General features: G+C 40.4%; 1 protein-coding gene across 1 annotated transcript in view; it reads left to right on the plus strand.

Moving 5' to 3' along the window:
* LOC116383423 (transmembrane protein 87A) overlaps nucleotides 1-10,689 on the plus strand; it is an 11,384-nt gene extending 695 nt beyond the window's left edge. The window contains exons 2-20 of the mRNA XM_031847241.1: nucleotides 543-600; nucleotides 1,647-1,744; nucleotides 2,709-2,825; nucleotides 2,950-2,997; nucleotides 3,132-3,173; nucleotides 3,577-3,703; nucleotides 3,834-3,895; nucleotides 4,310-4,493; nucleotides 4,605-4,704; nucleotides 4,839-4,932; nucleotides 6,120-6,191; nucleotides 6,335-6,443; nucleotides 6,859-6,917; nucleotides 7,060-7,163; nucleotides 7,254-7,330; nucleotides 8,211-8,275; nucleotides 8,386-8,438; nucleotides 8,719-8,749; nucleotides 8,874-10,689. Of these exons, the coding sequence (XP_031703101.1) occupies nucleotides 543-600; nucleotides 1,647-1,744; nucleotides 2,709-2,825; nucleotides 2,950-2,997; nucleotides 3,132-3,173; nucleotides 3,577-3,703; nucleotides 3,834-3,895; nucleotides 4,310-4,493; nucleotides 4,605-4,704; nucleotides 4,839-4,932; nucleotides 6,120-6,191; nucleotides 6,335-6,443; nucleotides 6,859-6,917; nucleotides 7,060-7,163; nucleotides 7,254-7,330; nucleotides 8,211-8,275; nucleotides 8,386-8,438; nucleotides 8,719-8,749; nucleotides 8,874-8,915 (1,542 nt within the window). The 3' untranslated portion in view covers nucleotides 8,916-10,689. The remainder of the gene's footprint in view (nucleotides 1-542; nucleotides 601-1,646; nucleotides 1,745-2,708; nucleotides 2,826-2,949; nucleotides 2,998-3,131; nucleotides 3,174-3,576; nucleotides 3,704-3,833; nucleotides 3,896-4,309; nucleotides 4,494-4,604; nucleotides 4,705-4,838; nucleotides 4,933-6,119; nucleotides 6,192-6,334; nucleotides 6,444-6,858; nucleotides 6,918-7,059; nucleotides 7,164-7,253; nucleotides 7,331-8,210; nucleotides 8,276-8,385; nucleotides 8,439-8,718; nucleotides 8,750-8,873) is intronic.
* The last annotated feature ends 55 nt before the right edge of the window (nucleotides 10,690-10,744 follow it).

Raw genomic sequence — 10,744 nt, forward strand, 5'->3', positions numbered from 1 at the left:
CTCCACAACAAGTATTCTATAACTTTAGTTACTGGTTACGGTGCATATGAAGATTAATAATACAAAATATTATCAACAAATACATTATGAATTCACGAGCTACTCAGCAGATAAAGAAGTATAAAATTAGCCCCACATTTACCAGCTTCAGAATTAATATACATACATGCATAATATACATTAGTCTGCACAATAAGTTATTTTACTCAGTAGTTTAAGTTTTATTTTGAAGCCAATAGTATTGTACTTTTGTACAAATTTCAATGCATGCATTTTACTTTGACTAATTTCTACTTTTACCTAAATACAAGATCTAAGTACTTCCACCTCTGCTACAAACTAATATGTGATGTGGTATTAAAGAAGGCAGAACAATCTTTAAAAAACTAAAATTGTTTGATCTTTTGCTCCTTCTGAAAATGAATCCAGATGTTTGGTGATATGTTGTGAGGTCGACCTGCAGTGGATCCAAACAGCAGTGTTGAACTCATCTGACTGAGCCAGAGTTGATGAGAACTGATTTGTCTTTGTTGTGTTTTCAGACTCAAGATGTTGTGTTTCGGAAGACGCTGTACACCAACACCACCATATCCATGAAGTGTACGTAGTCTGACCTCTTCATCATGTGTTGTTTATGAAGCATTGCAGGATTTATATAAATAACTGCTATTTACAAAGAACATGTGTCTGGTAAGTGGAACATTTACTGTAACATTCAGGCCCTGACAGACAGTCACAGGAACGTAGCACCCGTCCTTTAGGTGTTTATTCTGGCACTTGTTGTCTTTTCAGTGGCAAACTCCACCCATCAGACTCCCAAATTAAAAAGCTAAAACAAACAGACTTTGTGTCCTCCGTGTCTCTTTACTTTTGAATTTTATGCAGTTCAAACTTCCTGTGGGGACGATTCTCTTTTTTCAATAAACCTCGCGCAAAATTTAAAAAACAGTAGCTCGATTATCACAAGAATTCAAGAATATTGGGTTGAAATGTCAGCTCTTATTCAAGCCCTACGGGGTCTTTTTATGGTTCTCAATGGCTAAATGCCAAACATTACATTACAGTCATTTAGTTATTTTACAATTTTTATTGGTTAGTTTCAGGAATCTTAACATTTTAAAGGTAAAAATTCACCCTAAACTCCGAAACACAATGTAGCTTTTATTTAGTGCTACAGCAGTCTTGCTAAACTGTACCAGGCATAACCTAGATTATGATATTGTCAGCATATTTGCAATGGAGTTTGGTAGAGAGAAGACACAATCTATAAGATTTGATAGTAAATGTCAGATTTTGTTATCTGCCCTTCAGAATAAAAGACAATTTCTTCTGGCTAGAGACGTCAGGTTGCATCAGCATCCACCAGACATAAAATGAGAAATCCTTCATACTGTAAAGGAGGAAGAGACGCTTATTTCTACTCCCACTTTAGACCAGGATGCAATGTTGCAACATAACTTAAGGAAATAGCAAAAGTCACCCTTTGAAATAGAACTAGATGACGGAGGTTTGGGGGGGAAAGTATGTACACAAATGAAAGTAGATGACAACACACTGAGTAAGTCCTGTAACAGCTGGGGTTATTAGTAAGGTCTCATTATTGTCTAATAATCCAGAGCTCCTCCCTTTGTTTTATCTCCCTGCAGTCCAGGGTGACGCAGCGTCATGTGATAAGAACCTGGCCTTCAACATCAGCTGGTACCTGCGCTCCTCTGTTTGTTACAATGAGGTCTTCAACACACCCGTGAGTAGTGACTTTTGGCTGTTGATGTCTGAATAAAAATGTGACATGTGTATACATGTCATGTGTATGTTGTAAAGGCTTTCCGTCCAGCTCAGAGATGTCGAGATACTCCAAAGACTTCACATATTTCCTTTTTGTTTGCCGTTCAGGTGCATCTGCTTCTTTGTCAGTTGAATCAGTTTGAAAACTTGTTTGCACACTCAGGTACTGTAGATAATATGGTAGATAGAAATTGGGCTTTGTGGATTTTGTGCAGGAAACGTTAATCTGCATCTTCAAGATTTTAAACTCTCTTCACTGTCAGGAAGTTCATTTCCTGGACTTTTCGCCAATTCAGTGGTTCTGGCTTTACATTCAGCATCAACAGTCTGTCAGTCAGAGCGGCTGCTGTGTTCTTGGCCTCGGGCTCCCCTTCCATCTCTGAGCCAGCGCTCGCTCTTTCTCCAGAAACGTCTCAAACTCAGCGGCTGCTTCTGGCTTTGATGAGCCTCATTGCTGTCGCCGTCTTTCTCGAAGCAGGGGGTCAAACAGCGAAGCTGCATCCAGGTCACCTGTCGCCTGACCACATTCATTCAGATGTGTGTTGGAAGTTCAGTGTCTTCTTCTGTGAGGCTCCAAAAAAGAAGACACATTTAATAATATTTTTAAAATTTGAATGGTAATACAGTAAAGTTAGTGAATTGTTAATCAACAAACTGACTACTTTTCCTCTACCGGACCCAAATATCTAATTTAAACTCATTTGTCATCACTCAAACATCTGCACATTACCTTCCAGCTGTCATCAATAGTGCACTGACGAGCTAATGTGCTGATCAGACGTGAAGCTTATACACAAGTCCGCCTTTGTCCGCCCACACGTTTTACACATATCAAGCCTTGTCATGTGTAATGTTGCCACATCTAAAGAGAATGAAGTGGCTGCTCAGTGTAACCGATGTTCCACCTCTCTATCCTTCTGCAGGACAACAAAGCCATGAACATGTTTGGTATGGACCACATGTTGAAAGACGGCTGGAATGGCTTCTACACTCAGGGCTACATGTACTTCGACAACTGCTCCTATCTCTTCTTACCCAAGGTTTGTGACCGAGACAACAGTGTTGTCTCACTACCAATGGCACATTAACACAAAGGGTCGCACCGGTAATCATCGCTATGTAAATACAGTGTGTACATTCATTTGTCTTTATCCTCTCACTTAGGTGTATTATGCAGACTTCAACCCATATCAGCCCCTCACTAGCCCGAAGGTGAGTCACTGATCCAGCTGATGTAAAAGGGATTGACCGTGCTGAGCATAATATCTCAAAAATGTATTTGTGTGACTTTAACTCTGGCAAACTCTATGAAGCATTGCTCACTGTGTTCTTTGTTCTGTGTTCAGAGTGACCCTTCCAATCAGAGCCTTATTTGGCCGTACAAGCCGGTAAGACATGTTGTTAATACTTTTTATGCAAAGGTCTTTAAATATATATCATGGTGGGATTTTTTTATTTTTTTTTGTATTCTCTCTCAATACTCTTGTGACGGTAGGCTCCTCGTGGCTGTGATCACAGCTATCTTTGCTGGCTGTGGGTTGAGCTTTGGTGGCTCCGGCATCAACGTGGTTATTACGAAGGATATTAAATATGTTAGCTGCACTGTGACTACTAAAGTAATAGAAGCATTTGAAGGAACCCGGTGTGCGTCTATCGGACATAACGGATCTCATATCTTTCAGGGGCTTCGTGCTACGATGTCAAACCAAACGACCAGATATTGAGCTCGGTGTGTGTGAACATAAAGATTATAAATAAAGGAAGTACCATAACCGCTGTGATTCTCTGCAGGATATCAGCGCAGTGGCCAAAGCTTGGGAGGACAGTCCATACATGTTCATTGTGAAGGTACAGCCTTTGTTCCACGGGGTTGATGATGAAGACATCGGGGCCGAGCAGCTCGGCTTTGCTTTCACAAGTAAGAGACGCCGTTTCACTCCGGAACCTTTAGAAGCTCTCACAGTTATTCAGGAGATAGATTAGTGAGGACAAAAGGGAATATAAATCTGACAATTGAGAATTTAAAAAGTGAATTTTTATTTTCCCAGTGAAAGTTGAGATGAAGGGACCACATGACTACTCTTCTCCAGCAGACTGGCCCCTGATGATGGTATGTACACTACAATATGTAAAGGGAGGGGTTTTTAGATTCAGAAAATGTCTTGGAACACAATTGACATGGTTATTACTAAATCAGGGACAGAAATTGTATTAATAACTGACATTACAGTCTGGGGAAAACAGACGTAATAATAGTTTTGGAATTGAAACAGATTGAACATTCAACAAATCTCAAGACAACATCCAACTCTTTTGTAAGCTTTCAATCACATCTTGTGGCCTTCCTCAGTGGAAGTGCTCAGTGTAAATGTTTACTATCTATCTATATTGATTTCATCCTGATTGTAAATAAATAAGCCTGAATTGGACCATATTGTTATTGGTGACATCATACCCCGACCTCGGTATGCAGCTTTAACTGTGATTTCAAACCAGACTTTTCTCTCCCTCCCGCCCGTCGCAGTTCTTCATGGTCATGTGCATCGTGTACGTGCTGTTCGGGGCTCTCTGGCTCTTCTGGTGTGCCTGCTACTGGAGGGATCTGCTGCGGATCCAGTTCTGGATCGGTGCCGTCATCATCCTCGGCATGCTGGAAAAAGCTGTGTTTTACTCCGAATATCAGAGCATCCGTTACAAAGGAGACTACGGTCGGTGTATTTCATTTCACATCTGCTTGTTTGTGCAGTCATGTTGTTTTCTGTTTACTTCAGTCGGATATATAATCATCATTTTGTTTACGTGTTTTTATCTCTTCACAGTTCAAGGTGCTGTGATTTTTGCTGAGCTGCTTTCTGCTCTTAAAAGATCTCTGGCCCGAATCCTGGTCCTCATTGTCAGTCTTGGCTATGGCATAGTCAAGTAAGTTCAGACTTTTATTATTTGACTACTGATAGTTCTCATTATTCTTTACCAAATAAAACCCAGTAGGGGACTTGCTGCTTATATTCTCGTTTCAATCATTTGTTTGTGTACTTGAACGCTCACTTCTTTAGGCCCAGGTTAGGTACCACAGTTCACCGGCTGGCAGCTGTTGGGCTTCTCTACCTGCTCTTCTCCTCTGTGGAAGGTGTGCTAAGAGTGACAGGCGTAAGTATCATTAATTAATAAACTCCAGCTAATAAACAGCTGTCATTCTCAATATTTCCTTTAGCATACTCGGAGAATCAGATGCGATGTAGGACGCAGAGACAGTTTCAGATAATTCATACAAATACATAAAAGGTAACTATCCTCTAACCGTCTAAATTGTCCCGGTTGTAACTCCTCATGTTTTGTCAGCGCGAACATCTATGACAAATATATTGCATCTTTTTTTTGGGCTGCATCACAATAAAAGTGTTTAGCATTGTAATGCTTTTATTGTGAAGCAGCAACAGCAGGAAATGTAGCTAACGAGTGAAAATAATTAAAAACGGTAAATGTCGGATTTACATGCTGCATCATTTCCTGTGTGTGTGTGTGTGTGTGTGTGTGTAATAATTATAATTATTCATAATCAGTATCAAACAGCGAGGTTTAGTTTCATGATTACGACTTAAAGGCAGCACAGTTGCATCGTGTCTGCTTTAAATGGCAGCACAGGAAACACTAATCTATATCAACCAAACCACCCAGCGAAGATTTACTATTTCCTCTGGATGAGAGAGGAAAGAGATTCAACACTTAGTGTCGCTTTCCTTGGGCAGCGCTCTCTCGCTGCTGTTTAGGAGACCATTTCTATTCCACTTCTAACTCTTAATTCATGATCTTCTGTGGCTGCGCATGACTTTCATCCAGGAGAATATAATGAGCCCACTGCATTTCAACTACTGCAGATGTGAAATTAGCTGTTACAGCCTCCACAGATTCATTGAAGCTGATAGCGGAGGTGTATTTTTACATAAAAATCTTGCCTGGCGCAGCTTTCAAGGCACTCAGTATAAATACAGTGGATTTGAGTGGAGAGAGAGAAGGTTATGCAGGGATGCAGTCTCTGGGAGGCAGACAAGTGATGGTAATAGGGAATGACCTAATTGATGGAGAGTGGTATTCAAAAGCAGCCAAAGACACTGCAGCAAGTTCAAAAAGATATGGAAACACAGTTGTATACAAGCACACATGAGATAAGAAAGACGGTAAGAACAAAGGAACGAGGCTGTGCAGTTCGGTGAGTGTTTAACGAGGCAGCTTCAAAGAGAGGAGACGTACATCTTCACCACATCTTATGTGACTTCACGCTCTGGGCTCGTGTTGCGTCTCGGTTGTAGAATCTGACTCTCGTCTTGTTGTTCCAGGGTTTCTATGGGACGGTCGCCCTGGTGGCTAATCTCAGCCTCTCCCTTATTGACTCCTGCGTCATGTGGTGGATATCCTTTAACCCCAACCAGCAGAACACCAAACCACTCAGAGCAAGTCCAGGATTTGCATATTCAGAAGTGCGGCAGATATAAGCTTTTGATTGTGGTTACTTGAATGTATATCCAGTGTGTTCTCCTTAACTTGCATCCACATTTTCATCAGTCTGTCTCAAACCACTCGTCTCCTGAAGCTCCGCAGGAATATAGTGAAACTTTCTTTGTATCAGCACTTCACCAACACCCTCATCTTCTCCGTTGTCGGTGAGTAGCAACGGCTCTAGTAGAGCTGTGCCTTCATTCAGAAACGGCTGCTTCATTACGGGTTAGTTTGTTGTTTACAGTACTTCTGCATATGTGAAACAGTTGTGTAAGGTAGTTAACTATTCCTTTAACACGCACAGTTTGTCCTGTACTGTGCGGACTGTGTAAGTATCTGCTAAGTTACAGACGTCTCTTTCCAAATGTACGTTTATGGGGAAAGTCTTTTTGGGGCTCATAGTATCACAGGACGAACCCGGAGGTTGTAATTCCACTGTTTGGCCATTATGAACATTTTGCTTCAAAGCTCAGTGCTCTTGCCGGGGGCTTGATTGACACGTTTCCTGTGCTGTTTTCCATCATTTGCATATTGTTTACGGACATCAAAACAAGACCGGTGTTTACTTTGTGTCCACAGCTTCCATCATATTCATCATCTGGACCACCAAAGTCTTCAAGCTGGTAGACTGCCAGACGGTCAGTTTGTTTTCTGCTCTGTTATTGATTGATTCTAGTATTGCGTGTCCTGTCCTGTTCCCACCATGAGGTTTCTGTTTCTTGTTTATGCCTTCCAACCTGACAACATCATCACTCTTTTCTATTTGTATCCCTTCCACAGGGTTGGAGGGACTTGTGGGTAGACGATGCCTTCTGGCGTCTCCTGTTCTCCACCATTCTGCTGGTCATCATGGTGCTGCTGCGGCCCTCTGCTAACAACCAGAGGTCAGAGTCCAGCTGGAGCACATCCTGGAGCCCAAAAACCAAGTTGACAGTGTTTAATTTTTTTTGGGGGGGGTTCTGTTTTTCTCTCAGGTTCTCCCATTCTCCTCTGATTGATGAAGATGATGACGAGGAAGAGGCCAAGGAGCCAATGCTGAGTGACGCTTTTGGTAAGACTTTCATTGCCAGACCAGCCAAGGGTTATCTAACAGTCGCTTATCATTGCGTACGCCTTGAGTGAGACAGTGTTTACAGTACCAATAGACGGGGTGGGCTGTTCCGTCTGTACAGTTCAGATGCAGAGAAATATATTGACTTTAGACCAACGAAGGCAGCGAGTCTTAGCCAATCAGGCAGAGTAGGGCGGGTCATGCTTTCACCATAGCCGGATCTGTGATTTAGCGACAAAGGACATCCTGTTTCTTTTGCTATTTTTGACTGAAGAGTCTCTGATAATTATGATTGATGTAGTAATTGTTTAATGTCATCTATTGTCAATGTCAACCAACACTGCCCAGTCAGCTAACCAGTACTGTCTTCTTGTAAACGTATCTAATGTGCACGCTGAGTTCAATTTAATTTGTATAGACCAAAATCACAAGAAAGCACAAAGACTCTGGGGAAGAAGCATAGTTAGTAATGTGCCTTAATGGGACCAGTATCCCATAAAATATCCAGTAGAAGCTAACATTACTAGAGCTAGTTATTGTATGCTAATATAGTTTAGAGCTGCCTGAAGACAAAAGCCAGGTTTTATTTAGTGTGACTGGTTTATTGTAGATCCCGGGGCCTTAAGGGCTGCAGGGATGTTTGTCACATTAAGTCACTAAATATGGAAACTCTTAAGTGAACATATTTAGTGTTCCTCCATATTTAACCACTGGGGCTTTGTTTTGTAGTACCTGGTTCTACTGAGGCCATGATCTGAATCATTCCGATATGTGGATTGAGAAATGTTATATAGTATGAATGGGAATTTGAATAACCTTGTTATATTATGGTCTTATTATTGGACATTGGACTTCTATCATTTTCTTTTATTTCTTAAAGAGGGAATGAAGATGAGAGGATCAAAGCCGGACTCTAATGGCTCCCAGAAACTGTTGAGTAAAGAGGTGAGTTCACTGTCTTCTGTCAACATCTCTCTTCTTTTAGCCGTTTATTCCCCCCCCCCCACCACACACATAACTTAATCATTTGTTATTTCTAAACTCTGCTTTGCCAGGATGAAGACTTAAAATGGGTTGAGGAGAACATTCCTACAACTGTTGCTGATGTGTAAGTAAAGTCAACTAAAACTTTCACATTTGCTTAAAAACAAATATTGCGTTACCTGGAATTTGTGAGAATAAGGTATCGTCTTAAAACAATAATTCTTCTTACTTTGACATTGTTTCAGCTTATGTCAGCGTATTAAAGTAGCTTACAGTACCGGATCAAGATATACTGTTAATACTCACATTGCAACAAACAAGCTTTATAGATTATCTTCTAATACAATTTGACTCTATGAATGCATTCACTGCCTCCTTCTCTGTGTTTTCTCCTCTCTATACAGAGCTCTCCCTGCAATGTTAGATGAAGAAGAGGTAAAGGGTCCTTTTACTTTCCCCCTGCTAGCCCCATGATTTCCAATCACATTTGTGTGTGTTTAAAATCATCCCACAGTCACATTACTGGACATGTAATAATCTGTGATCTCTCTTTTTCCAGGAAATCCTGAAAACCAAGTTGGAGAGATCTAAAATGGAGTAGAAGTGAATGCAGATGATGTGAGACTGAAAAGAAAGCAAATTTCACTGAGGCAGCAATGAATGCGTTCTGAGTGATTACCAAAAAAAAAAGAAAAATGTGGGCAAACCCAACTGTTCTCTCCAGATATTTTACATTTGAATCTTTATTTCACACGTGTTGTGTAACACTGTAATGAGCTCAAAGAAGCTTGAATAGTGTGTTTATATTAAAGCAAATCTGTGCAACCCGTAGTTGGATGGGTCGGCTTGGAGGAGGGTGACTAATGCAATAACGCAGCAGAACACTTGTTTCAAAGATTTTTCTTTAATTTCACAAACTTGGCCAAAATCAAGTAGAAACTAGGCAATTTTACACAATGCCCTTGTGGAAAATAGAATATTTGTCAAAATCATGTCTTATTGTTTCAGACGTTCCCCACACGCTTTAAATTCCAGAAACCTGATGGGTCAAATTTGTGGGACTGTGAGAACTGATTCTAAATCTGTTTCGAGATGAGATTCGAATCTTTGTACGAATGGAAACACGGGCTGAAAACCCCAAGTTATTGTGCGTAATAAGATTATATTTAAACCAACAGCTTCGGACACTTGGACTCAAAGTTATCTTCAGCGACGTGCTGTGCCATACACTGTAAATGTAGAAAAACAATGCTGTTGTCAACAGGTGTTTTATTGCGTCACATATCTAATGGGTCACATGATGACATGCATCTAATATGCGACTGTATGGTATGATTAACCATTTAGCCAGATAACTAAAAACAATGCTTTTACTTAGTCAGTGAAGATTTCCTGAGCTCATTTCTTATAGCTGCACCAACAAATGATACATGTCTTATTGTTAACGCACGACTAACACGTTGTTGTCTGGCTAACTGAGTAATCCTCAGTAACTTACCGTTACTCTATGGAAATACGGCTGCATCGGTGGATATCGATACTTGAAGCGTATCACAGTTGTCAGGGTAAAAACACACTACATTTGTGTTTTGGGGGAGTCTTGAGTTCACAAGAACGCACTGTTTTCTGGGCTGGGAGAATGTAACTTCATACTATCGTAAACACAGCGTCGTCAGAAGAGTTGCACCAGATTACTTCTCTGAGATGTCATCTTCACACAGATCAGTTCAAGCTACTGAAAATATGACTCTAATATTGGTGATTTTCAAGCTTTTACTGACAAATGAAAGACTGCTCAGTCCTCAGCGAGTGAGGGAAAATGTATGACCCGTATTAAAAAAAGTATTCCAGACCCGTTTTCACACAGTCACGAGTCTAGAATTAAGAATATTTATTATGACATATTTAGCTTCTCACATAACCGCAGTGTTTTAGGTCCACTTCATTTTTAGCTACTGAATTACATAATCTATTGATAAGCTTCACAGATGTGGTATGGGCTTAAATTCAAATACACATTTCATTGACTGAATGTATGTAATTCTTTCTCAGTAGCACAGGGTACATGCTTAAAGTTATCATTTCCATTTCACTGCAATTACAGATTCCTTTGAGCTTATCCCATTCACACTAAAAGTAATCTTGCTTTATGTGGCAGGATTAAATCCCCGTCCGTGTGCAACCTACTGCAGTATGTGTGGATATTCTAAATGTATTAGTTTTTTTTTTTGTTTTTTAATAAGTGTTGTTGAGGATACCTTATTTTTAAGAGACTAAAGCCCTATTTCTGGATGTGAGTCTGCAATGTAATGTGAAGCTGATGATATTGTATGGCTTTTTGCGTATGTCCTGCAAATAAAATTTATATTGAAACATGGTTACAGCGTCAGTTTTTGTGTGGGCATTTAACACAAATAAATTTAAGGTGTA

This window comes from Anarrhichthys ocellatus, unplaced genomic scaffold (assembly GCF_004355925.1).
Source record: "Anarrhichthys ocellatus isolate YVR2014 unplaced genomic scaffold, GSC_Weel_1.0 scaffold7, whole genome shotgun sequence".
In the NCBI taxonomy this organism is placed as follows: domain Eukaryota; kingdom Metazoa; phylum Chordata; class Actinopteri; order Perciformes; family Anarhichadidae; genus Anarrhichthys; species Anarrhichthys ocellatus.